General features: G+C 37.7%; 1 protein-coding gene across 7 annotated transcripts in view; it reads left to right on the forward strand.

Annotated features, from left to right (window-relative positions):
• The window catches only part of LEPR (leptin receptor), a 75,409-nt gene extending 49,089 nt beyond the window's left edge, over positions 1 to 26,320 (forward strand). For 2 of the 7 annotated variants that reach the window (XM_060206359.1, XM_060206360.1), the window contains 9 exons: positions 478 to 626; positions 1,967 to 2,141; positions 2,245 to 2,327; positions 6,405 to 6,621; positions 8,297 to 8,479; positions 9,190 to 9,285; positions 9,647 to 9,752; positions 14,348 to 14,423; positions 23,757 to 26,320. In XM_060206359.1, coding sequence (XP_060062342.1) covers positions 478 to 626; positions 1,967 to 2,141; positions 2,245 to 2,327; positions 6,405 to 6,621; positions 8,297 to 8,479; positions 9,190 to 9,285; positions 9,647 to 9,752; positions 14,348 to 14,423; positions 23,757 to 24,581 — 1,910 coding nt within the window. In that variant the 3' untranslated portion in view covers positions 24,582 to 26,320. Of the gene's footprint in view, positions 1 to 477; positions 627 to 1,966; positions 2,142 to 2,244; positions 2,328 to 6,404; positions 6,622 to 8,296; positions 8,480 to 9,189; positions 9,286 to 9,646; positions 9,753 to 14,347; positions 14,424 to 14,819; positions 15,996 to 20,488; positions 23,042 to 23,756 lie in introns of those variants that run through there. The other 5 variants (XM_007528233.3, XM_016190477.2, XM_060206361.1 and 2 more) reach the window with 5 other exon arrangements.
• The last annotated feature ends 1,430 nt before the right edge of the window (positions 26,321 to 27,750 follow it).

Genomic DNA, 27,750 nt, shown 5'->3' on the forward strand with positions numbered 1-27,750 from the left:
TGTTCTTAGAGGATCAAATGAGATCCAGAATAGAAAGTTTTTTTAAATCTTAAAAAAAAAATTATATTTATTTATTTATTTTCCCTTGTGTTGCCCTTGTTGTTTTTTATTGTTGTTGTAGTTATTATTGTTGTTATTGATGTCGTCGTTGTTGGACAGGACAGAGAGAAATGGAGAGAGGAGGGGAAGACAGAGAGGGGGAGAGAAAGATAGACACCTGCAGACCTGCTTCACAGCCTGTGCAGCGACTCTCCCTGCAGGTGGGGAGCTGGGGGCTCGAACCGGGATCCTTATGCCAGTCCTTGCGCTTTGTGCCACATGCGCTTAACTCACTACCACCTGACTCCCCAGAATAGAAAGTTTTTTGAAAAAGATTTTTTAAATAGATTTAAGGTATGAAGGATTGTAACATCCTGTTTAAAATGTACTGCTCTTTAAATTACTACTGCATATTATTATTATTTTTTAAATTTTTAGTGAAGCCATTGCCTCCATCTAGCGTGAAAGCAGAAATAACTGTAAAAATTGGACTATTGAAAATATCTTGGGAAAAACCAGTATTCCCAGAGAATAAGCTTCAATTCCAGATTCGCTATGGCTTAAATGGGAAAGACATACAATGGAAGGTACTGTTTACCTGCAAAGTTCTGCGTCTTGCTTCACTGAATACTATTTTTTATAATGCTGAAGAATGTTTTTGCATAAATTAACTTTATCAGCATAAAAGTACATGCTCCTGTATTCTGTAGCTATTTTAAAAATAGATTGATGAAAATCCCACCCTTTCAAGGAAGGAAAATTTCTGCAACCCATCAGTTCCCCAAGTGAGTTACAGAACATTGGTCCCTTGACAAAGATCCCTGTGCCTAAGTAAGTATAAGAAACCTTGTCTCCCTGTGTGTCCTTAGTGTATAGTCTCAGTGCATATTACAGGGGAAAGATTTAGAGAAATCCTGCATTCAAGAAACATTTTGACTTCATTTCAACTTATGCTTCTCAGACTCACTTTACCAAAAGAACTTTTTCCCTCTTGACATCTAATAGCATCGCTTAGTATACTCATGTTCAATAGGACGTACATTTTAGAAGAAGTTGCTTTTATCAAACAGCCAGAATCATTCCCATAGTGGTATACTATGTCAGTTTTATAATCACAATCTGCAAAAACCTAGGACGATCAGGAACCCTGACTTTGTCTCTTAACTAGAAGGATCTCTGCTAAAGTTCACATAACCTGCTAATGGAAACATGTACTGCTCTTTAAATTACTTCTGCATAATATTATTTTTAAAACTTTTTGTGAAGCCATTGCCTGCTCCTGGAAGAGACTGAAGAACAGAGATTTCTCTGCTGCAGGATCTATCACACCACTGGGTTTACTTTTTTTTTTTTTTTTAATTTTTGTGGACAGAGTATTAGGTTTTTGTGTTTGTGCATAAGTAGTAACTGGGCTGGGCGGTGGTACACCTGGTTGAGTGCACACATTTCCATGCACAAGGTTCCAGGTCAAGCCCCAGTCCCCAGCTACAAAGGGAAATCTCCATGAGCAGTGAAGCAATGCTGTAGGTGTATTGTTATTATGTTTTGGTCTCTCTCTCTCTCTCTCTCCCCTTCTCTATTCCCTTTTCACTCTCAACTTCTATCTATCCGAGTAAGTAAAATAAATAAAGTTTTTCAGAAATGTAACATTAGTTGTAGGCTGAGAAAATGATTGGGAAGTGAGGTTGTAAACGATCCAGCCCCTCCACCCCTCCCCAAAGTCTTATAAGTAAAGAAACGAGGCTAAGAGATTCTTTCATCAATGGTGCGTGTAACTTATGCCAAATATGAAATTTACTAAAGCCAGGAAGCATAGTCAGTTCATTCTTAATTTTGGAATAGTGGTTATATTTAAAATGAGATACTCCTAGCATTTGGCACAACTGTTTTTGTGATGATCAATCCTTTGCTGTGGCTTATTTTACAGATATTTGAAGTCTATGATGCAAAATCCAAATCAGCCAGTCTTGCCGTGCCAGAGCTGTGTGCAGTCCATGCTGTCCAGATGCGCTGTAAGAGGCTGGACGGACGGGGATACTGGAGTGATTGGAGCACTCCAGTCTACACAGTCGTCATGGACATAAGAGGTCTGCAGAGCGTTTGTCAGTGTGTCCTGAATGTACATTTGTGTCTGTTTGAAATATGACCAAAAAAGAAAAAGGCTATCCAAGAACTGAAGTATTTGGTTTTCTTATTGTTACATAGTTCCGACAAGAGGCCCTGACTTTTGGAGAATAACGCCGGAAGATACCAATAACAAGGAGAGAAATGTCACTTTACTTTGGAAGGTATTCCTGGCTTTTTGTTGTTGTTGTTGTTGTTAAGTTTTATCTTTACATTCCAAAAGGATTTACTTTGTTGCTCATAATCTTGTCATTTGTTTACACATTTCACTGTAGCTTTGAGATGTGATGGCAGATAGCTCAGATGCTAGTGGAGAGAGTCTAGCATGTGGTTTGACATTTCTGTTCTCAGCTTAACACATCATACTTTACTCTTTTTTTTTTTGTGGCAGAGTCACTTTGATACATTAGACCTTCATTTTTACTATAGATATAAGAATAGACTAAATAATATCTAGTGTCCCTTTGAGTCCCCAACCATTCTATTTCATAAATGTAGTGTTCCTCACACTTACCAAAGTGCCTGAAATAAAAGGTTTTCTATTTGTTGATGTCATATAAACAGTAGGTCTTTCCCAAAATATTGGATATTCACCTAGAACTTCTTTTAAAAATATACTATATTCATTTTAATATATACATTTAATCACATTTTAAAATGTACTAGTCTTTAAATGACTACTGCGTAATATTATTATTTTTTAATTTTTAGTGAAGCCATTGCCTCCATCTAGTGTGAAAGCAGAAATAACTAGATACAGAGATACAGAGATACAGAAAGAGAGAGATCAAATTACTGACCAGCTCTGGTTTATGGTGGTGCTGGAGATTAAACCAGGTGCAAAACATCTTTTGCATAACCATTGTGCTGTCTCCCCAATCCATTGTCAATAGGTTCAAGCCCCTGGTCCCCGCCTGCAAGAGGAAAGCTTCACAAGTGGTGAAGCAGGGCAGCAGGTGTTTCTCGGTCTCTTTCCCTCTCTAGTTCCCCCTCCCCTCTCAGTTTCTCTCTGTCACTGTCCAATAATAAATAAATAAAGGGGACCAGATGGTGGTGCACCTGGTTAAGTGCACACATTATAGTGTGTAAGGTTGCGGGTTCAAGCCCCTGGTCCCCACCTGCAGGGGGAAAGCTTCAGGAGTAGTGGAGCAGTACTGCAGGTGTCTCTCTGTCTCTCTGTCTCCCCCACCCCTCTCAATTCCTCTCTGTCTCTATGCAGTAAGAAATAAAACATTAAATAAATAAATAACTATTAAAAGTAAATAAATAAGTTCCATAGTTTTAATGTACAACATGGTAGCTGTAATTAACAATAGATACTGTTTATTTAAAAATTGTTCTGAAATTAGATTTTATGAGACCTCACACAACTAAACAGAAGATTTGTAATTATATGTGGTGATGGCTGTTAATGAAATTTATTGTGGTCATTACTTCCCAATATCTATGACTATCAAGCTGATGTATTGTATATATAAGGCTGTCTACAATATCTATGACTACCAAGCTGATATATTATATATATAAGGCCATCTACACTATCATCCGCTACTTACTTACATTCCAAGAAAAAGTTGAGCATGAATATGCATACCCATTTTACTCCTAATTGTCACATGAATGGAAGCAATCAAGATATTTTTCTGAGAAGAGTAGATAAATATATTCAGGTACATCCAGAAAATGGAATATCACTCAGCGGTAAAAGTAAATCGGATTAATGTCAAATGATTTCTGCTAAGGATGAGATTTCTGTCTGAAGTTTACACTGTAATTCTAACTATATGAGATTCTAAAAATGACATAGCCATAAGATCTTTTTTTTTAATTTAAATTTTATATTACATATATTTTCCCCCCAGGGTTATTATCACTGGGGCTCAGTGCCAGCACTAAGAATCCACTGCTCCTGGTGGCCATTATTTCATTTTTTTATTAGATAGGACAGAGAGAGATGGAGAAGGGGGAGATAGATAGGGAAAGACACCTGCAGACCTGCTTCACTGCTTGTTAAGCAGCCTCCCTGGAGGTGGAGAGCCAGGGGCTTGAACCTGGATCCTTGCACTTAGTACTACGTGCACTTAACCAGGTGTGCCACTGCTTGAATAAAAAAAAAAATTCAGACCCTGTTATTTCATAATTTTATAAATCAATATTCAATCACTTATAAAAATAAAAAATTAATTAGAAAGAGATTTGTCGTTTTGAGGATTTGGGTTGGTGGAAAAAAGATTTGAAATGGTAAAGTACAAGATATATTTTTATGATGGTGAAACTATTCTGTATAATACTATCCTGGTGAGTAGATAACACTGTGCAAAACTGAACATTGGCACAAAGAGCAAACCTTTTTTTTTTTTTTTTGCCAGAGCATAGCTCACCTCTGGTTTATGGTAGTACCAGGAATTGAACCTGGGACCTCAGAGCATCAGGCATGAGAGTTTGTTTGCATAACCATTATGCTAGTTCTTCTGTCCACAAAGAACAAATCTTAATGTATGCAAATTAGAAATTCTTGTCAGATGTCCATACTTTAGCCTTATAGCTAACCTAGGACTGACATAGATCTTTCCAAACAAGGTGCAATATTGGTGTGACTTTTCTTTTTTTATGGTGGCTCTTAAACTCTTACTCCCTGAACTAACAAGATTATTCTCAGTGCTACAGGGATCACTGTATGTGCTTATTTTAACGGTTTCTGGCTTAGAGGAATCTCAATGGCACTGTTTAGAGTTGAGCTTTCTGTGGGTTTGCAGGAGATTGATAGCTCTTCCTCTTCCTCACAGTAAGTGAAAGTGACGGAGACGTGGGCTGTATTGTTAGGCTATGTAGAATGGAAGAAGTGGACAGAATATACATTTTACATCGGAATCACCAATTCCTTTGTCTGGTTTTTTTATATTATGGCATAAATGGAGGGGGTGTCATATGCATAGTCCCGATAATCTCTGTTGCTTAAAGTAGCAGAATATCAAAGGAAGGGAAAATAAATGATAACTTTTGTTGGTAGTAACATAAATAATTATTAACATCTTTTCAGCCCTTTCCTGCTGCTTTACAGAACCAGAGGATGATTACTAATTTTTCTTATTTTTGTTTTGCAGTGAGAACTTTTTAATTAATTAATTAATTTATTTATTAATTTATTGGCTAGAGACAGCCAGAGATCCAGAGGGAAATGGGGTGGTAGATAGAGGAGAGAGACAGAGAGACACCTGCAACACTGATTCACCACTCAGGAAGCTTTCCCCCTGCAGCTGAGGACCAGTGGCTCAAACCAGGTCATTGCACATTGTAACCTGTGCTTAACCAGCTGCACCACCACCTGGCCCCATCAGTGAGAAATTTTGAAGTTCTGTCAGTCTTTCTTTTCTTTCAAATTAGAGTGAAATTTACTGGTAGGACAATGTCCTGATTATATCTACTCTTTTAAAATTATTATATTTAGTTATCTATTGGATAGAGACAGCCAGAAATCGAGAGGGAAGGAGATTATAGAGGCAGAGAGACACCTGCAGTCCTGCTTTTACCATTCGTAAAGCTTTCCCCCCTGCAAGTGGGGACCTGGGGGGCTTGAACATGGATCCTTACTCGAAATCAGATGTGCCACCCCCCGCCCCGTGCCATCCACTTTTTAATGTCTTCAAATGAGTTATTCTCTGAGTCTTGAGAAGAAAACACAGCCAAAAGGGGAAACCAGTTCCTCTGCTTTATATCCACCCAGATAGTTCTGCTGAGTCTCTGGTCAATGGCAGAACGTCTCCTAGTCTACCTCCCCACACCTAATCCTTGAAGTTAGTGGTGTTAGCCCTGATTTTCACCCTTGCTTCCTTGTGGGCACTGTATGCTAAGAGATTCATGAGCTCATTTGGGATAACAAGCATTGTAGCCTTAGAATGGTAATTTTTAAAATAATTTTTAAAAAAATATTTATTTTTCTTTTTGTTGCCCTTGTTTTTTTTAAATTATTGTTGTAGTTATTATTGTTGTTGTTGTTGATGTCATCTTCATTGGATAGGACAGAGAGAAAAGGAGAGAGGAGGGGAAGACAGAGAGGGGGGAGAGAAAGACAGACACCTGCAGACCCGCTTCACCATCTGTGAAGCGACTCCTCTGCAGGTGGGGAGCCAGGGGCTCAAACTGGGACCCATATACCAGTGCTTGCGCTTTGGGCCATGTGCACTTATCCTGCTGTGCTACCACCCAACCCCTTAGACTAATCATTTTTGTATTTGCTGCAGCCCCTTATGAAAAGTGACTCATTGTGCAGTGTGCGACAATACGTGATCAAGCATCACACCTTCCATAATAGAACATGGTCAGAAGATGTGGGAAATCACACTAAGTCCACCTTTCTTTGGACAGAGCCAGCACATACGATCACAGTTCTGGCTGTCAATTCAATTGGTGCTTCTTTGGCAAATTCTAATTTAACATTCTCACGGTCTATGAGCAAAGGTAAGAAAAGGTACCTGGGAGTAAACCATTGCTTCTTTTAAAATTTAATCGTTGGAAACTTCTATTCTTAGTCACTCTTCTAGAAAGCCCGGAGTCTTCTGGATCTGAGTCTCTCACCTTTCATCTCTTCTTCATCTGCAAAATGACAAGTCAGATCATATTTGATCATGTAGGATGGTCCTTAGTCTTTCTTGTGGTAGCACACCGTTGAAATGGTATTAGAGTAGATGAAAGTATTCCAGGAAATGTAATACTTCCTTCTGCAGACCAGGGAAGACTGGAAGTCAGTCTCTGTTTACATGCATGCAAATGTGTAAAATTGCATGTAAAGTATGTGTAAAGATAAACATAGGCATACCTCTCTTATATAACACATATCTGTGATGATGTGACGTCATTGCTAAAATTTAACACATTTAGAAGCTGAGTGGTGATGTACTAGTAGAACACAGCATGGTAGGAATTTTATCTACGTATGTAGAAATCCACCGGGGGGTTTACATGGAACTCTGTGTAGAGAGTGTTAAAATGATCAGAATCGGACTTTGAAAGCCCAACTCCATCAGTAGCAAGGGCTTGCAGGAAATTAGGATGAAAAGCGTATGTCAGGGGCTGGGCGGTGGTGCAACATGTTAAGTGTACATGTTACAAAGCGCAAAGACCAGCATAAGGATCCAGGTTCAAGCCCCTGGCTCTCCACCTGCGGGGGGGGGGGGGGGTCGCCTCACAAACAGTGAAGCAGGTCTGCAGATGTTTATCTTTCTCTCGCTTTCTCTATCTTGCCTTCCTCACTCGATTTCTCTCTGTCCTATCCAATTTAAAAAAAGAAAAATTGTCTCCAAGAGCAGTGGATTCATAGTGCAGGCACTGAGCCCCAGTAATAACCCTGGAGGCAAAAACAAGCTTATGTCATACTTCCATGGAGAAAATCTTTAAAAAAAAAATCTTTTATTTACTTATTTATTAGATAGAGACAGAGAGAAATTTAGAGGGGAGGGAGAGATAGAGAAAGACACCTACAACCCTGCTTCACCACTCATGAAACCTTCCCCCTGCAGGGGGAGACCAGGGGCTTGAACCTGGGTCCCTGAACACTATAATTTGAGTACTTAACCAGGTGCACCACCACCTGGGCCCCAGAGAAAAAATATATATATTTTAAATTTTATATATTTATTTATTTATTTTCCCTTTTGTTGCCCTTATTGTTTTTTTATTGTCGTAGTTATTATTGATGTCGTTGTTAGATAGGACAGAGAGAAATGGAAAAAGGAGGGAAGACAGAGAGGGGGAGAGAAAGACAGACACCTGCAGACCTGCTTCACCATCTGTGAAGCGACCCCCCTGCAGGTGGGGAGCCGGGGCTCAAACCGGGATCCTTATGCCAGGTCCTTGCGCTTTGCGCCACCTGCGCTTAACCTACTGCGCTACCTCCTGACTCCCGAGAAAAATATTTTTAACTATATCCAGATATCCCCTATTTGGATTTTAGGTTAAGTCTTGCTTCCTTCTGGTTCTTTATTTATATCACCGTCATAATGCAGAAACAGTTGTCCTGGGTTATATTTGCCCGTGTAAATGCTTTCTCTTCCTCCCCTACTTTCTATGTTCTTCAAGGAGAATAAGCGCTTTTCATTAATGCTGAATTTAAAAATAAATCTCCTTTTCTCCTCAGTAAACACTGTGCAGTCACTCAGTGCCTATCCTTTAAACAGCAGTTGTGTGGTCCTTTCCTGGATGTTATCACCCAGTGATTACAATCTGATGTATTTTATTGTTGAGTGGAAAATGCTCAGTGAAGACAGTGAACTAAAATGGCTTAGAATCCCTCCATCTGTTAAGAAGTATTATATCCATGGTAAGTTTATGGAACTATACTATATTTCTTTCATGGATTAGTATACTGCAAATTCTTAATTTAAATAATATAGACACTCTATGGAAACATCAAAGACATTGATAATAATATTATCCAAGAGATGTAATTATGCCATCTTACCACACTGAATTCAGTTGATCCATCCCCATTTAAATATTTTACATGCTTTTAACCATGTGATTTGTCACTCTGGTCTTCTTCCTTTGACAATCACAAGTATGTCTCTATTTCCCTCTTCAATAAAGTTAACTATTTTTTTAATGGTCACATCACCTTTTATCCCCAAATCTATTCAAAATATTTACTTGAGAATGTTTATATTGCTTCCAGCTTTCCATTTTGAAAGCCATTTTTAGTGCTATTCGGTGTCTGTCGTCAAGTTTTCTTCACCAGCTGTGTACCAACTTAAATAAATACCACAGGTGATGGTTGTGGTGTAGTTGAACATCCCACGGGCTGAAGGTTTGAGGCTCTATAGAGCACAGTTATGTAGCCCAACACCAGTTGCCCCCAGAGGGACAGTAATATACTGTATAATACAGCGCCTTCATGCCAAGTAAGGCTTAAGTAGGAAACAGTAAGTAATTTCTGTGTTTAGTAATACAGGAGAGTTATAGTTTTTTCCATGAAGATTTTACACATTGATAGTTATCTGGTAGCAACAACCACTAATATACTTTCCTTCTCAGATCAGTTTATCCCGATTGAGAAATACCAGTTCAATCTTTACCCGGTATTTGTGGAAGGAGTAGGGAACCCGAAGATAATTTACAGTTTTACCCAAGGTAAATCTTTTCCATACACTGCATTTTTATGTAAATGTGTGGTTTGCTACATTCAGTGATACTGCCATCTGATTATTCTCTCTAGTGAAATCAAAGAAGAGTTTGTCATCATACAAAAGTGGGTCAGGAGTGATTGTAGAAGGGTACATGGCCCCATGGTTGTCCTAAGAACTAGAAATGAAATGATTTTGAAAACAGAACCATAATTTAGGACAAAAATAACAATTTTTATTAATGTTATTCTGTGTTTTTTCCAACTCTATGTTTTTAGAAGTAAGGGAGATTTATGAACTCTGAAAATGTAAGATATGAATGTGGATATAAAAATATTATTTCCTTGTAAATTGGATTTCTTTTTCAGATGATATTGAGACACACCAGAATGATGCAGGTCTCTATGTGATTGTGGCAATAATTATTTCCTCTTCAGTCTTACTGCTTGGGACATTATTAATAGCACGTCAAAGGTACTGCATTTATTGTTAAGAATCCTGAGCTTGGGGAGTCGGGCGATAGCGCAGCGGGTTAAGTGCACGTGGTGCAAAACGCAAGGACCGGCATAAGGATCCCAGTTCAAGCCCCCGGCTCCTCATCTGCAGGGGAATCACTTCACAGGCGGTGAAGCAGGTCTGCAGGTGTCTATCTTTCTGTCCCCCTCTCTATCCTCCCCTCTTCTCTCCACTTCTCTCTGTCTTATCTAACAATGATGGCAACAATAGTAACTACAACAGCAATAAAAAACAAGGGCAACAAAAGGGAAAATAAATAAATAAATATTAAAAAAAAAAAAAAATCCTGAGCTTATTGAAGCTATGATTTAAAACTCAAATTAGAAATGTAAACGGCTCTAATATTTTACTTGTTATCAATATGCATCTAAGGTGACACAAACAGAAAAGTTTCAAGAAAGTTTTATTTTTTATATTATTACTTTTATATTAGTGATTTACAAATTTATAAGCTGGGGGCCGGACGGTAGTGCATCTGGTTGAGCGCACATGTTACAGTGCGCAAGGACCTGGGTTCAAGCCTCTGGCCCCCACCTGCAAGGGGGAAAGCTTCACGAGTGGTGAAGCAGGGCTGCAGGTGTCTCTGTCTCTCTACCTCTCTGTCACTCCCTTCCCTCTCTACCACCCCCTTCCCTCTCGATTTCTGGCTGTCTCTATCCAAATAAATAAATAAATATAATTTTAAAAAAGAAACTACTTCTAAAAAATGTATAAGCTAACCACCATGTTCAACACCACAAAGCCTTCCTTGTACCCTTATCCCCCTCCAAACATAACCACCATCATTTCCTCAAGACATTAAGGTGAGCTGGCTACTTTGTTGTTGTTTTGCAAGTTCATATGTTTCATGTCTCTGTATTCCACATGTCAGTGAAACCTGGTAGCCGTCTCTCACTTCCTTGATTAACTGAGAATAATCCCCTCTAGAGGATGAGAGACAGAGAGACAACAGCAGCTCTGCTTCACCACTCTTGAAGTTTTCCCCCTGCAAGTGGGGACCCGGGGGTTTGAACTCAGGTCCTTGCACAATATAACCTGCACATTCGACTAGGTGTGCCGCCACCTAGCACCCACATCCCATCTTTCTCTGTCGGCCAATAGTGCTCTGTGGAGTATATTTCCATAACTTATTTATCCAGCCAACTGTCAATATGCATTTAGGTTGTTTCTATATTTTGGTTATTATGAAAGATGCAACTATGAACATGTGTACATGTCCCTTTAAATTAATGTTTTCATGCCTTTTAAAAAATTTCTTTATTGGGGAATTAATGTTTCACATTCAACAGTAAATACAATAGTTTGTACATGCATAAATGTTTTCATACCTTTTGGATCAATATCTAAGAGTGATATTTCTTGATCATAAGGCATTTCTTTTTTCTTTTTTGCCTCTAGGGTTAGTTATCCCTAGGGCTCGTTGCCTACACTATGAATCCACTGCTCCTATGGCCATTTTTTTTCTTTTTAACTTTTTTTTTTTTGGATAGCACAAAGAGAAGTTGAGAGGAGAGGGGAGCAGCCCTGCTTTACTGAACACTCATGAAGCCTTTCCCCTGCAGCTGGGGACCAGGGGTTTGAACCTGGGTCCTTGAGCAGTGTAATGTGTGTACTTCATCAGGTGCACAAGCACTTGGCAAAAATTAATAGTTTTTATTTGTGATTCCACAGCAGTTTGCAGTTTCGAGGACTACACTGTCTCACCCACGTGTGTGTGTGTGTGTGTGTATGTGTGTGTGTGTGTGTGTGTTTACCAGACCCACCCTGGTAGTCCTTTAGCCCTTCCTTCTGATAGTCACTATAGTTCTTATAAAGTCTAAAGGATCTTACTGAATATATACAGTTTTTAGTAGTTTTTGGTGGCGTCTTTATGGTTGTGTGTATATATATTTAGAATACCACCTGCAAACAGTGATTGTTTAACTTCCTACAATCAAATGTGGGTTCCTTGAATATCTTTTTTCCCTGACTGCTTTAGCAAAGATCTTCTAGATCTATGTTGAGCAGTCACAGGGAGAGTGGAAGTGCCTGCATCGTAGTAGACCCCACAAGGAAGCTTCAGTTGTCCTACTTTGAGGATATTGGCCATGAAGTTTGTCACAGACAGTCTTAACTGTGATGAGGAATATTCCTTCTACTCCCAATTAATTAAGGGTTTGTGTTTTTTTAGTCATAAACTGAATCTTCTCAAATACTCTTTCAGCGCTAATTGATAACAACTTGAGTTTTTTAAATTGATTTTTGTAGCTATGGTATATTATATTGGTTGATGTATGTATTTTGAGTCAGCTATGGGTCAGGGGTAAATAGCATAATGCTTATGCAAAGAGACTCTAATGCCTGAGGTTCTGATGTCCCAGGTTCAATCCCTCTGCACCCCCATAAGCCACAGCTGAGCAGTGCTCTGGTAAAATAAATAAATAAATGTCTGAAGTCGAGCCATCTATGCATCCCTGAGATGAAAAACCATTTGGTTCTGACAAATACTCTCTCTGTCTGTCTCTGTCTCTCTCTCTCTCTCTTTTGTTATTTCTGAGGCTGCATCAATTTGGGATGAGTTCTCAGATAGAGAGAAATACAGAGACAGAGACAGAGTTAGCAGAAGGAAAACATCACAGCACTGGGGCTTCTTGCTGCAGTGCAGGAGGGGTCAGGATTCCATCAGGGAGGCAGCTGGGCAAAGTTGGCGCACTGACAAGGCAAGCTATTTTGTCAGCCCAAATGCTTTCCTTGACTTCTGGTGAAGTTCATCTTGTGCTTTTATTTGTTTGTTTTGCCTCCGGGGTTATTGCTGGGACTCAGTGCCTGCACCATGAACCCACTGCTCCTGGAGCCGGGGGCTCCAACTGGAATCCTTACGCGGGTCCTTGCACTTTGCCACGTGCGCTTAACACGCTACGCTATTTGTTTTTATTTTATTTATTTTACCAGAACACTGTTGAGCTCGTGTTTGTGGTGGTGTAGGGGATTGAGCCTGGGACTTTGAAGCCTCAGGCATGGGAGTCTTTGCAAAAAACATTATGCTGTCTACCCCCAGCCCCTTGCTCTTATTTATTGTTTCTAGGAGAGGTTAAGTAGCTGTTGACTCTAACAGCACGGTTGCACCTCTGGCAGAACACTCATTTATTTATTTATTTATTTATTTATTTATTTATTTATTTATTTATTTATTTATTTATAAGAAAGCATCACTGGGAGTCAAGCGGTAGCGCAACAGGTTAAACGCACGCGGTGCAAAGCGCAAGGACCGGCGAATGATCCCGGTTGGAGCCCCTGGCTCCCCACCTGCAGGGGAGTTGCTTCACAAGTGGTGAAACAGGTCTGCAGGTGTCTATCTTTCTCTCCCCCTCTCTGTCTTCCCCTCCTCTCTCCATTTCTCCCTGTCCTATCCAACAACAACAACAATAACTACCACAATAAAACAACAAGGGCAACCAAAGGAAATAATTTTTTTTTTTTTTAAAAAAAAGCATCACTGTGTGGTAGCACTCTGTCTAATATGGCAATGACCTTGAATTTCTTAGATGATTATACGGGGCCCCACATCCTTCAGTATTGAGGCATCTAGTTCAGTGAGGTTATTTAATACATTCTGAATAATTAGAGCAGCTTTATTTATTTATTTTAGCTAAAAAAAAAAACAACGGGGAAGACAGACGGATGAGAGGATTAGTCAGGTGAACTGATGAGGTCATAACAAGTGGAATCATTTCTGAAGTTCATTCGATAGTCATTTCAATACTTTGTTTTCTCCCAGAAAGACCTATGCAAAGTGTTAGCCTAGTGCCTGACACACCACTTTCAGTAAAGATGGGCTATTTTTATTATTATAATAGCTATTAATTTTGGTGTTTATCGAACCTTGGTAGAAATCATTATAGGCTAGCATGTGAAGATGAATTTGACCTTTTGGATGCATAGCAAGATTATTTGGTAGATTCATTTCTGGTTTCTTTTCCATCTATTTTGTCCCCAAAGAAACAGTATTATCTCTTTTGTTATTTGCAGAGTAATATTCCATGGAGTATATAAATCTTATAACTTCTTTAGCCAGTCATCTATCAATGGGCATTTTTGAACTTTTCATTCTTTGGCTGTTGTGATTAACACAACTGTGAGCACAGGGGTATAGAGATCCCGTGGATCTAGTGTTTTCATGTCTATGGTTGGCACCACTGGACCCTATTTCCAGTGGATGGAACTGGAGATAATTATGCTTAGTGAAATTTGGAATGAGGTGAAAGACAGTTTAGTTTCACTCGTATGTGAAATCTAGAGAACTGAAACACATGAACTTGTGCAAAAAAGCAAACCAACCAAAAAATGTGGGCTATGGTGGTTATTATTGGGAGAGGTCACAGAGCTTTGTGTAAGTACAGTGTGGAGTTATTCCTTGTAATCATATAATCTTGTGAACTACTATTCATCTCCAAAAAAGTGTTTTGACAAAACAAAAAAATATATATTTCTAGTTTCTTCACTTATCATCTGCTATCAACATTTTTACTATTGATGTCTTTCACTAATTCTAGTATCTTGCTTCTCTTTTGTAGGATGAAAAAGCTGTTTTGGGAAGATGTTCCAAACCCCAAGAATTGTTCCTGGGCACAAGGGCTTAATTTTCAGAAGGTTCTTCTTTATTTTTCAATTATTTACCCAAAATATTTAAGATAGTTTTTATTTAGATGGTATTTGATTTCTAGGGCTTTAAGCATTTTTAAGGCTAAAATGTTCTTATTTTATTCAATTAATTTTGTCATAAGTCTATTTAATCTACTACATATTTTCAAGAATAGTAAAATGCAGGAACTTCACATCAGGAAGAAACAACATTTAATTGGTAGTTTATGATTTGAGTTATATATCTGTATATCTACACACTTTTGTGTCACAGTATAATTAACAGTCTTTAGGGAAAAAGTTCATAATCAATGCATACATATATTTTACCGCTAGGGTTTCACTTGAGTTTCATTTCTGCACAATTCCACCACTCCCAGCATACATTTTTATCCATTCTTTCAGGTAAAAGTCAGAAGCAGAGAGGGAGAGTGAAACAGAATGATAAGGAAAAACACAACAGCCCCACTGCACTACTCATGAAGCCTCTTCCTCTTTGTATGTTGCCCTCATGTGGGGGCCAGGGGATTGAACTTGTGTCCTCACATGTGATACCAACTGAACTAAAAAAATTTATTTTGGTTTTTAGTGGTTCTTTTTAAATGTTTTATTTATTTATTTATTTTTGGACAGAGACAGAGAAATTGAGAGAAGGGAAATAGAATGGGAAAGAGACAAAGAGACACCTGCAGCCCTGCTTCACCACTTTTAAAGCTTTCCCCTGCACGTAGGGACCAGGGGCTTGAACCTGGGTCCTTGCACACTGTAATGTGTGCGCTTAACCAGCTGCACCACCACCAGGCCCCACCCGGCACTATGAATCCACTGATCCTGGAGGCCTTTTTTCCCCCCCATTTTATTGGCTAGGGTGGGTAAGATGGGGTGGGGGAGAGAAAGATAAGACACCTGCAAACCTGCTTCACCGCTTGTGAAGCAACCTCTCTGCAGATGGGGAGTCAGGGGCTCGAACTGGGATCCTTACTCACTCAGTGTGCCACCGCCCAGCCCCCTCCAATCAAATATTTTTTAATACATTAAGTACATCATAATATTTAAACCAATTAAAATATATTTATGACCCTGTTCTCTGTTACAATTGGAAAAGCTCAAAAATTACTTTTATGCAGATAATTTGTTTCAAACAAAAGTAGTTTATGAAACTGTTAGTGGGTTTGAGTGTGGAAAATAGCCATCTCACTGCCTTCTGAGAAGTTAAAACACTCTTTTGAACATGCTACACTCTGAAGTGTCCTCTATGACCCAAAATGACGGCAGTTCCAAAGCGTTCAAAAACCAAGGCAGGAAATGATAAGGCTTCCTCCGTAAAATTCAGTTTGAACTTGCACCAAATGGTTTTTCCTTTTTCCAGAGAAGGTCTGACACAGAGTAACAACTCAGTGGGTGTAGGTTGAATCAGTGAAGGCTTCTTGTCAACTTACCCCCTGTCACTCTCTTAATCTGTTTCCATTATCCTCACGTAAGGCCACAGCCCCTCATCTGACAGACAGTCTAAAGAGTTAGACCAAAGTCTCATCAGTTTCTCAGGTTCTGGAAATTAAACAAGTATGTAAGAATTTTTTAATATACATACAGAACGTGTGATGGCTTTCATAGTAATGCTGGCCTTTTTTTTTTTTTTTTTGTAACTTCTTTATATTTTATTACTGGATGATATTGAAGCACAAATAGCCTTTGAGTTCTTTGTTTATTACTAGGAGTTAGCAAAAAATAAAATAGAAACAGATAACAAAACGAAGAATAAGACTGTTTTTGGAATATAACAAGGATATTTGAAGAGTGACCGAGAACATAACTTCAAAGACTTTACTACCGATAAAGATCTAAAGCTCAGAAACGCTTTCATCTAACCTTCTGCTTTATTCCAAGTAATTAAAATTCCCTAGAAAGACAAAGAACTGTAGTATCGTTAACATAATATTACTAAACAGCACACAGTTATCCTTTTGGGGTATTTTTTGTTTTTTTTTAAATATACTGTATTGGTGGGCTAATAGTTTATAGTATACTTGTTGACACATAGGTATGACCTCTTATCTTTCCATGATAGGTGTCTAGGCATCAAGATAATTCAAATACAAGGAGGTGATAATATTTAGTATAAAGCATTTCCCTTAATTTATTCTTCAAATTATATTTTGAGCATTGTTTCCAAGAAAGTAATTTATACCTATAATTTTCACAAACCAAATCTAATTTCTAATCATTAATTTTTTCATTTTAAAGCTATCACCAATCTCCATCCTTTTGGTTTATAACAAACCAAAATTAATATTACACACCCAAATATCTATATAAAGTGATATATAAGCCACTGTTTTCAGATTACTTAAAAAAAAAAAATCAAAGCTGGGAGTCGGATGTAGCTCAGCGGGTTAAGTGCAGGTGGCACAAAACGCAAGGACCGACATAAGGATCCCGGCCCAGTTCGACCCGGTTCGAGCCCCCAGCTCCCCACCTGCAGGGGAGTCGCTTCACAGGTGGTGAAGCAGGTCTGCAGGTATCTGTCTTTCTCTTCCCATCTCTGTCTTCCCCTCCTCTCTCCATTTCTCTCTGTCCTATCCAACAACAATGACAGCAGTGACAACAACAACGATAAACAACAAGGGCAACAAAAAGGAAAATAAATAAATAAATGTAAAAAAAAAAAAAAAGCGATAATATTTGTTTCAAATTGCAGTATGTCACAAATGCAATCATAGTCTTGTAAAACATTTCCTCAACAGAAATAAGTTTTAAAACTACAATACATCAGACATGACTAATAAAAATAATTCTCTTTTGCTTCTTTTCCTTTTTTTATATATTTCAGTTTATTTTATTCTTTAAAGTTATTTTTGAAACACTAAGACTAAATAAGGATTGTCAAAACACACATGGACCAATATGAACTTTTTATTTTATTTTATTTTATTTTTACTAGAGCACTACTTAGCTCTGGCTTATGGTGGTGTGGGGGACTGAACCTGGGACTTTGGAGCCTCAGGCATGAGAGTCTCTTTACATAACCATTATGCTATCTAACCCCCACCCTGTTTTTTTTTTTTTTTATCTTGGTGGCATTTTAAAAAAATAGCAGTGAAGAGAAATACTGCACTTTTTTGGTTTAATTATTGCCCTATTAATATGAGTAGTTTTTGTTTGTATTTCATTTGAAGCTTTCTGGGGCTTCACCACTCTAGGCCTACTTTTCCAGACAGAGCGTGGACCAAAACAGTACATGAAAATGTTCTTGTGTCTTCCAGTTTTCATTAAGGAAAGTTACCAGTAAAATGTGTCCTCTACTTGGTTCCCTAACTGGTTTTGATCCTTCCTTCCCCTGGTAAAAGCACCCACCTTCTCGAATATAGTGTTTGTCTATTTTGTCCTCCGCCTACACATGTGTATTCATGAACTCTAGTAATGTTTGTTATTCATACTAAGATGCTTTACATATAATTTAGGAACCTTTTTTTTTCCCTCAGCATCTTTGTATCTCTCCATGTTTCTGCAGCCAGCCTACTTCACTCACTTGGACAGGTCCATAATATTCCATCCTATGAATTCACCACAATTCAGTATCCATTCCACCACTGACTAATGTTTAAGTTCTTTGAAAATGGTTTCTTTCCCCCCTCCTTTTTTTTTTTTAGAAGCAATGCTGCAGGAAATGTGCCTGTATATATGTCTCTTTGTTCTCTGGGTACATTTGGTTTCATATTCACCATTACTTAAAAAAGTAGGATTTGCGCTGCCATGCTTAGGGCTTAATAATGAAATAATGTGTAAGGACCTCATTACAAAGTAGTTTCGCTGTGCCTTCCTGCCTTTAACCTCGCTCCCCAGCTGCCATTCCTTTTTGAGTTGGCGAGATTAATGGTTTACAGTAGATAAAGTCGGTGGTGCAAAGGTAAAATCGCTCCATTTCCTATGAAACACTGTCACCCTCAGTCTAGGCCCTCCCCTGCCATCTGCTTTGCTTTTCACTTTTCTGGCAGGTCACCTTTATATTTCTAAGAGAAAATGCTTCTTTGATGAAATGCAGATATTACCTGTTGTATTTTGTTTTTTTACTATGAGGATTTACTCGGACCCTTTCCCTCCCCTCACCAAATATGTTTTTACTGTCTCTTCTTTTTAAAAAATATTTATTATTTATTCCCTTTTGTTGATCTTGTTGTTTTATTGTTGTAGTTATTATTGTTGTTGATGTCATTGTTGCTGGATAGCACAGAGAAAAATGGAGAGAGGAGGGGAAGACAGAGAGGGAGAGAGAAAGACAGACACCTGCAGACCTGCTTCACCACCTGTGAAGCGACTCCCCTGCAGGTGGGGAGCTGGGGGCTCGAACCGGGATGCTTAAGCCTGTCCTTGCTCTTGGCGCCATATGTGCTTAACCCGCTGCGCTACTGCCCAGCTCCCTTACTGTCTCTTCTTTTCTCGTGTTTCTTCCACACACTACTTTGTCATTACTTTCAGTTCCCCAACCTAATAAACCCTACAGCTTCTGAAAGATCTTAAACTCCAGTTCATCACCAGAGACTCTTGGAGCTCCCTGTTCTTTGTCCCCCCCCCCCCAATAAATAGGTATTATTCCATTTTTCATCGTCTATCTGCTTCAATTCCTGGAAACTATGATATTTAGTTATCTGTTTAATTCAAGAGGGCAGAGAGAAATTGAGAGGTACGAAGGATATAGGGAGTGATAGAGAGACACCTACAACACTGTTCCACTGCTTGTGAAGCTTCCCCCTCGCAGAGATGTTAAAAGCTTCATGAGAAATAAAGACTGGGGACCAGCTGGCTCTGCACTTGCTGTAGTGCACACTTTACAGTACACAGGGTCCTGGGTTCAAGCTCCTGGTCCCCACCTACAAGGGGAAAGCTTCACAAATGGTGAAGCAGTGTCCTGGGTGTCTCCCTCTATCCCCTTCCCCTACTCAATTTCTCTGTGTCCTATCAAATTAGATAAATGAAGTTTTAGGGAAAAAAATTTTAAAGACTCCATTAGACTGCTCAACAACCGAGAGACTCCCACAATCCATCCCAATGCTATATCGTACATATATGTAGGTAGTAAAGAAACACAGTCAGGAGTTGGGTGGTAGCGCAGCGGGTTAAGCGCACGTGACACAAAGCGCAAGGACTGGCATAAGGATCCCGGTTCGAGCCCCGGCTCTCCACCTGCAGGGGAGTCACTTCACAGGCGGTGAAGCAGGTCTGCAGGTGTCTATCTTTCTCTCCCCCTCTCTGTCTTCCCTTCCTCTCTCCATTTCTCTCTGTCCTATCCAACAAAGACGACATCAATAACAATAACTACAACAATAAAACAACAAGCACAACAAAAAGGAATAAATAAAATTTTTTTAAGTTAAAAGAAACATAGTCAAACATAAATTGCTGCTTATTTCGATTTAAAAGAAAAACATTACTCTAAACCATTACCCAGTAAAGTAGGAAAAAAATAAATGAGGACAGAATAAGTTGGTCAAACACTCTAAAGGAAAATGGGAAATTATATTAGCTTTATTGTTCATATAAGATGATGTCTCTGGATCAACTTTACATCTTCCCTGTAACTAGGAAATTCTCAAATCTTGTTTTTTTTCTTCAAGGCAATAATTATGAAAATGATTCTGTGATTCTGTTCTTCACTGTTTCTGCTTTTCTTTAACTTAATTTTATTTTACTTTTTATTTTCACTTTGCTACTCTTTCTCATTCCAAATTTGCCAATACTGTCCATCACCCTTTCTTCCCCACACCCCAGTGGTTGCTCATTCTTCCTTTTACTTATCTGGCTATCCTATTATATATATTTGTCCTTTTCAGGGGTAGTCAAGGCTGTCCCTAGAAAGTGATATTAGGAATGAGTGGGGAAAAAGGAAGAGGTCACCTTTCACAAATGGTGAAGAATGTTACACCTTCCAAGAAAAAGGAATTACTACAATCAACACAAAGATTTACAGTCCAAGACCCATGCCTGACAGGGAAATGTTTTAGAAATATTTTATCTTTTGCCTTTTAAATAATTTTTTATTTTATTTTCTTATTTTTCTTTTATTTTTATCTAAACAGAGAACGGACATTCTTTGAAGTCTAATCATGATCACTACAGATGAACCCAATGCACCAACCTCCAAACATTGCATAGAATATTAGAAGAATTTTACATTTTGAAGAAGGGGCGAAAACCTTTAACAATTGGTTCAACTATCAATAACTAAAATATGATGGATTGTATTGATTTAGAACTTCAAGTATATGAGTAAATTTTGAGTCAAGAGATAGAACTGAGTCCAACTAATTTGGGATGTCTGACAACTTACACAAAGTTTAAACAGTAATATTTATAATGACCTCTGGCTATTGATTTATCATGGGTGTGGTCATAAAACATTAAAAAGTATGACCGTAATTGTTGCTATATATCTATCTGATGCCATCAAATGTATTGCAGTCAATGCTATAACCAACCTAAAACACTGCAGCTTCTGATATAGCTTTACACATACTTTCACTCTACAGAATTTTGCAAAAGTATGAGATTATATTTTTATACCCCAAAGTTTTCCTTTTTACATTCTTTTTTTTTTTTTTTTGCCTCCAGGATTATTACTGGGGCTCAGTGCCTGCACCATGAATCCACTGCTCCTGAAGGCCATTTATTTTTTTCCCTTTTTGTTGCCCTTGTTGTTTTAGCCTTGTTGTGGTTATTATCGTCATTATTGATGTTGTTCGTTGTTGGATAGGGCAGAGAGAAATGGAGAGAGGAGAGGAAGACAGAGAGGGAGAGAGAAAGATAGACACCTGCAGAGCTGCTTCACCGCCTGTGAAGCGACTCCCCTGCAGTTGGGGAGCCGGGGGCTCAAACCAGATTCTTTCGCCAGTCCTTGCGCTTTGCACCAAGTGCACTTAACCCACTGCGCTACTGACCTCCTACATTCTTTTATAGACACTTCAACCCATAAATGGACCCACTGGGTGTTCTTTTGAAAATTCTTTGTCTTTTTACTTCCTAACTTTGATAATCTAGAAATTTCAGTTTTCAGTAGCCTTAAGAATGACTTGAACTTCCATGTCAGTTCAAAGGAAGCCATAAATTGTGGTTTGTGTTGGTCACAAACCAGTAAAAGTAGCAGTTTATATCAGGATGGCCCAACATATTCAAGTTAGAGTTGACCATTTCAAAAGAACACAGCAGCTTCCAATCCAGCTTTCTTGTAAAATTCTTGCCTCCATCTGATTTGTTTAGACTGAGTCCCTTACTGACCCTTCAGCAGGCAGGGAAGTGGGCGACGACACAAAAAAGGGAGATTCTTCTACAAACAGCAAGGACGGATGGGACTTTTCATCCTGAAAACAAACCATCTGCTACTACCATGAATTCAGCACTCTAAGTAGCTCATATTGAAACAAAACCAAAGCTTCTGATCAAACAAAATCATATCCAGATGAGGCTATATAGGTCACCCATTTAGATTCTGTTCATAATTTTCAGTGGAATGTAAAAAGAAAAAAAAAGCATTATTAGAGAGAACACTGACAATTAGCAAAGGTCACTGGAATGTAAAATCCAAGTGTGAAATTAGGAGAAGATTTCCTTTAACTTTTATCATACTTCACAGGGACCAAGACTATATTAAAGTCTTAAATAATCAAATGCATGTAATGCTTGAAAATGATATTAATGGCCATAGTTTTAATAAAGGTTTGTGAATACTGGTAAAGTATGTTTCAGCAGTATATGGGCATATGATTCCTTTTGAATTATCATGGAAATATTCTATCTGAACACACCGTAAAACATCTGTCAATAATCTGTTATCAATTATAAAATTTAGTGAGCATGAATTTTGTCAAACACATAGTTTAAAGAACCTATGTGGGTTTGACTGTCATGTTATAAGCTATTTGAGTATATTTTAAATTTTCAAATGAACAGAAAATATCTCCTTTATGTGATTATCTTAACTACCAGGCTCACTTAGATGTTAAGATATTCAACACATATAGTAGTGACCTAGAAGAAAAAAGCAAACATTTTAGCAAAAATCATAATACACCTAGTTATAAGTTCCTGCCAGAAAGAAACAGGCATAGGCAAAGTTTTTATATATGTTCATAGGATAATAAAAAAGATTTTATTGACATGTTATTTATCATGATGCAATATTTTGATATCACAATCTATTATGATGTATTTGGTGTTTGATATATTTATTCTTTTATAGTTACAGTCACCAATATATTCCATTTATAAGTTCAAAATCATGCTACTTCAATGGCGTTTTTATATGGATATATTTGTTATTGTGAAAAAATAGTTGGGTGTACCATCATTTCAGAAAAAAATTTGAATACATTCCATTAGTTTAAAACCGTGTTTCATATGTTCACCTTTTTGTATAGCATGCAATCTGAAGAGATTGATTTTAGTACTGCATCGACTTTTGTTCATCTTTTGATGTGATGTACCCCCATTATATTTTGCTGATACACTTTTCTTTCAATATGTTTACATTGTATTGCTGGATCTTTTGGCATACTGATTCTTGATTTGTAGTTGCTTGGTAGAGCTTTCTTTCTGTTATTATATAATCACCCTTGTTATAAAGATTATCGTGCACATTTGTTTTGTGTCTTTGTCTTCATTTCCCATGTCGTGTCACGTGTATCTTTAAAGGAAGGAGTTTGTAAGGAATAGTAACTGAAAGTTTGATGGTCATCACTCTCACTGTCATTCTTTTTAACCAATCAGTGTACTTGGCTCTTATTTTTAGAGCTTCAACCACTCTTATTATTCTGATGTAAGCAACTAGGTTTTTACCAGTTAGTCACACATATCTTGCCTTAGTATCTTATGTTGTGGATCAGCTGTCTGTATACAAGCTGTTGTGTTCACCTGGTTATACTTCAACTTACTATTTTTAATTGGAAGTTGCTTGTGGAAATTGACTATGCTGTAAACTATTGGGAATTCAAAAGCAGCACCTCCCAATCACAATGACTTTTATTGAGGTCTAAGCCCTTTCCGATTGTCACTGCACTGCCAGAAAGTAAGAATTGAGCACAATTGTCTTAGAACATGAAAGGCAGAGAGATTCCTATACTTGTCCACAGTCACAGAAATGAAACTCAAAACATGTCTCCTAAAGCTTTTACTCAACACTACATTATCCAACATCCCCTTTATGACTATTTACTTATCTATTCCAATACAAAAACAATTTGTGACCAACATGTGTCCATTCGTATTAAACATTCACATTTGTGTTTCTGAAAGTATGTCATAATAAAGTACACATAAACTAACCTGAGGATTAAATTCTGTCTTTTCTTTTAGCCAGAAACCTTTGAGCATCTTTTTAGCAAGCATACAGAATCAGTGGCATCTGGCCCTCTTCTTCTGGAGCCTGAAACCATTTCAGAAGATATCAGTGTTGATACATCCTGGAATGGTAAGGATGAGATGATCCCAGCAGCTGAGACTCCTCTACTTTTGACCACTTCAGATCTTGAAAAGGGTTCTACTTGTATTAGTGACCAATATAACAGGGCTAACTTGTCTGAGGCTGACAGTCCTGAGGAAAACTGTGAGGAGGAAGACAGGAGACAGCCTTCTGTTAAATATGCCACCCTGGTCAGTACCTCTAAGTCAAGTGAAATTGTTGAAGAGCCAGGGTCCATAAATAGTTCAATCAGCAAATGCTTCTCTAGCAAAAATTCTCTGACAAAGGACTCTTTCTCTAATAGCTCATGGGAGACTGAAACCCAGGAATTTTGTCTGTTATCTGATCAACATTCTCAGACAATCTCACCACACTCTACATTCTCAGAATTGGATGAACTTTTGAAATTTGAGGGACATTTTCCTGAAGAGAGGAACGATGAAAGATCTGTCTATTATTTAGGAGTCACCACTATCAAAAAAAGAGAAAATAGTGTGTTTGTGACTAAGGAATCAAGAATGTTGAACCCATTCCCAGCCCGCTGTCTATTCAACGACATCAGAATTCTGCAGGAAAGTTGCTCCCGCTTTGTAGAGAAGAACTACACTTTGGGAACCTCCAGCCAGAAGCCATTTGTTTCCTACATGCCTCAGTTCCAGACCTGTTCCACTCAAACTCAGAAGATAACAGAAAACAAGATGTGTGACTTAACTGTTTAATTATGTTCTGGAACTCTGTTAAGAGTATGCTGTAAAGAGTAGAATTTAATACTTTCCACTGTAGTGATGGATGTGGAAGAGAAAAGGAAAACTTTGCAATTTTGACAATGATTACTCCCAAGTGAAAATGTATTCTTTGTGTTCACCATGTAATAAAAAAAAAGAAAGAAAAAGTCAGGAAGCCTTCACAAATCTATAAATGCAAAGGGATTGTCCAAGGATTCTACTTGCAAATTATAGTGAAAAGGTTTCTCTCTCTAGTAGAAATAAGTTCAACTACTATCACCATGTGAGTACTACATCACGTAGAGAGACCTACTCTTTCTAATTATGCCTACATCTGAAAAAGGCTTCAGACTAGCACTTGTGAAAAATAACTCTTATTCCAAAGGTGTGGTTATTTTATCTTGAGTTTTTTTTGTTATAAACTAATTTACACACACACACACACACACAAATTTCTACCTATGAGACATCTTTGTGGACTTTACAATTAAGTGATGTATTTGTATTTGTACTACTGTGTCTTGTGATTTGAAGACTTAAACTTAACAAACTTGCCTGGAGCCATTCCTCTAGAGTAGACACTCCACTAAAGTTGCAGATAAATCAGAGATTTAGCACTGCCCTAGACCACATATTTATGAAGATTGGCAAGTGTATCAAGACTAGATGTGTACATAAAGCCACCCACTAGAATGGTAGTACCACAGAAAGTATCTCAACAATAATACACTTTTAGAAAATATTTGTCTTTACTCTTCTCTATAAAAGATGTTCTAGAAAAATATTCAATTTTTGAGATAAGATTGCCAAATGTCACTATCATTTTTGTATTCTTGCCTTCCCCCACTCCACTTAACATTTACACTTAAGAATTCTCTCTACAGACAAACCAAACTCAGTAGTAAAACTTTCCATACTTTTATTCATTTGATTATTATGATTTGGTTATTAGACACCTTTTAAAGTTGGTGGATGGATGATAGAGCCAGAATTCAAGTTTAAACCTGCTATGGCTTCATATATGTTTTTTCCACCTTACATTGCCATCCAAAAATATGACTTCCCGGAACAAAAAGTTATAAAATATAATTATTATACTGGAAGAAAATTAAGTGAGAATTGCATGTATGTCAACTTTGCCTTTAAAGTTTATTTCATATTTTTGTATGGCAATAAAATTCAAAAACAATATAATGGGCAACAAACTAAATTAAGCAGAGATGGATGTTCAGAGCCAATCTGTAGGAATTTTAGTATAATGAGTGTCATCAAAATAAATGCTTTAGTTCTCAAATTATTGTGTCTACATGCTAACTGTAGACATTTGGGTTTCATACTTAGACTTAACAAAGAGATTCTACTGTTTCTACTGTTACTGTACATGAAGTATTACACTCTGTATCTATTCTCGTCGAGGCCATGTAAAATGAGCAGTTGGGAATAAGGATGAAGCTGTCAGACTCCCAGTGCTAAGTATTTTTTCACACTTCATGACCATTTTACATGTGGAAATCATAGTTGTCCATGCCATAAATGTTACATATTCAACTAATAACCCTTTAAAAGCAAAAGGTAGAGTTTACACAGAATAATGGGTGTGGTTGGAAAGCTTTAGCTCTGCATCTAGAGAAAAATTCACTGATTTCTTATGAAGTTAGATGATTCAGAAACAAATGGTAAATCATTACATACATGTTTCTTTTGGTCAAATAAACCATTATATTTAATGCTACCCCTAGACAGTAAATATTTTATTGAAGGGTTCAGTATAGATGTTAGAGAACCGGGAGTCAGGCAGTAGCGCTGCAGATTAAGCACAGGTGGCACAAAGCGCAAGGACCTGCATAAGGATCCCGGTTCGAGCCCCTGGCTCCCCACCTGCAGGGGAGTCGCTTCACAAGCGGTGAAGCAGGTCTGCAGGTGTCTATCTTTCTCTCCCCCTCTCTGTCTTCCCCTCCTCTCTCCATTTCTCTCTGTCCTATCCAACAACAACGACATTAATAACTACAACAATCAAACAACAAGGGCAACAAAAGGGAATAAATAAATAATAAATATTTTAAAAAGAGAGAAGTTAGAGAATCAAATCTGTCTAATTGTATGTAATTAGAGATAAAACACTAAGCAAGTTCATTAAGACATAACATCCTCCTTAGTCCAGAAGTCAGGAAAGAAATTGGGTAGTTTTCTGATTAAGTCCAAAGTTTCACCATATTCTGTGTAAATTGTAGTGGATTCAGTAGTCCCAGGACCACTATATGCTGTGGTTAGAGTTAAAAGTATTGAGATGGTATATCAGCACAAGATAAATGATACTTGTCTGGTGTAGCTTCAAAGCAAGCAATCATTTTAGAAATAGTAAAATTCCAAGAGACTTTCTCTGACAGAGTAGAAGTGGCATAGCTTGGCCTGCTGGCATGTAGTGATTAGGACATATTTATTGTCTATATGTTATGGTTCTGATATTCACTTTTGAAATATCATACTGTTGGGTTTTTGTGAAGATGTCATTCATTAAGCAGTGGGTTTTCATTCGACTGTAAGTAATATTTAGAATGCTTGTATGCTTTAGAATTGTCAATAGTCTTCATATCTTTCCAGAGTTTCTGTAATAACATTTTATTAGGGGAAGAAGAAACTGAAATTTGATTTTGGGATTTTTTTAAAAAAGGTAACTGAATTTTTATTTCATTTGAAGGCCTTATGTCTTTTCCATCTACTAATCAGGTTCTCTCATTCTGAACTTGATGAAAAGAAACTCATAAATTAATAATTCAGTTGACTGCTTAAAGTTTAAACAGATTGCAAGAAGGTAGGTCAGAGCTAATGAGATGATAGGTTTCCTCGCTCACTCCCCACCCCACAATAAAGACAAAGAGAAAAAATGAGATACACTTTTTATTAAGAGCAAAGGCCACCTATTAAATCTCTATGCTTTGATATGAGCTGGGTGTGACAAGAAGAAAATAATCAAATGTCCTTTATTTTAAAACCCAGTTTCAGGTAGTAAAAGGACTTAGATGAAAGTTTTAAATCAGTGGGTGATCCTGGACCTAGAAAAAAGTTTTTTCTTCATTATTTATTTATTTATTTTAACGACAGTCTTTTCCTTTCTGTCATATCTTTCCCCAAAATAAATAAATTAACAAATTAATTAATTAAA

This window comes from Erinaceus europaeus, chromosome 13 (genome assembly GCF_950295315.1).
Source record: "Erinaceus europaeus chromosome 13, mEriEur2.1, whole genome shotgun sequence".
Taxonomy (NCBI): domain Eukaryota; kingdom Metazoa; phylum Chordata; class Mammalia; order Eulipotyphla; family Erinaceidae; genus Erinaceus; species Erinaceus europaeus.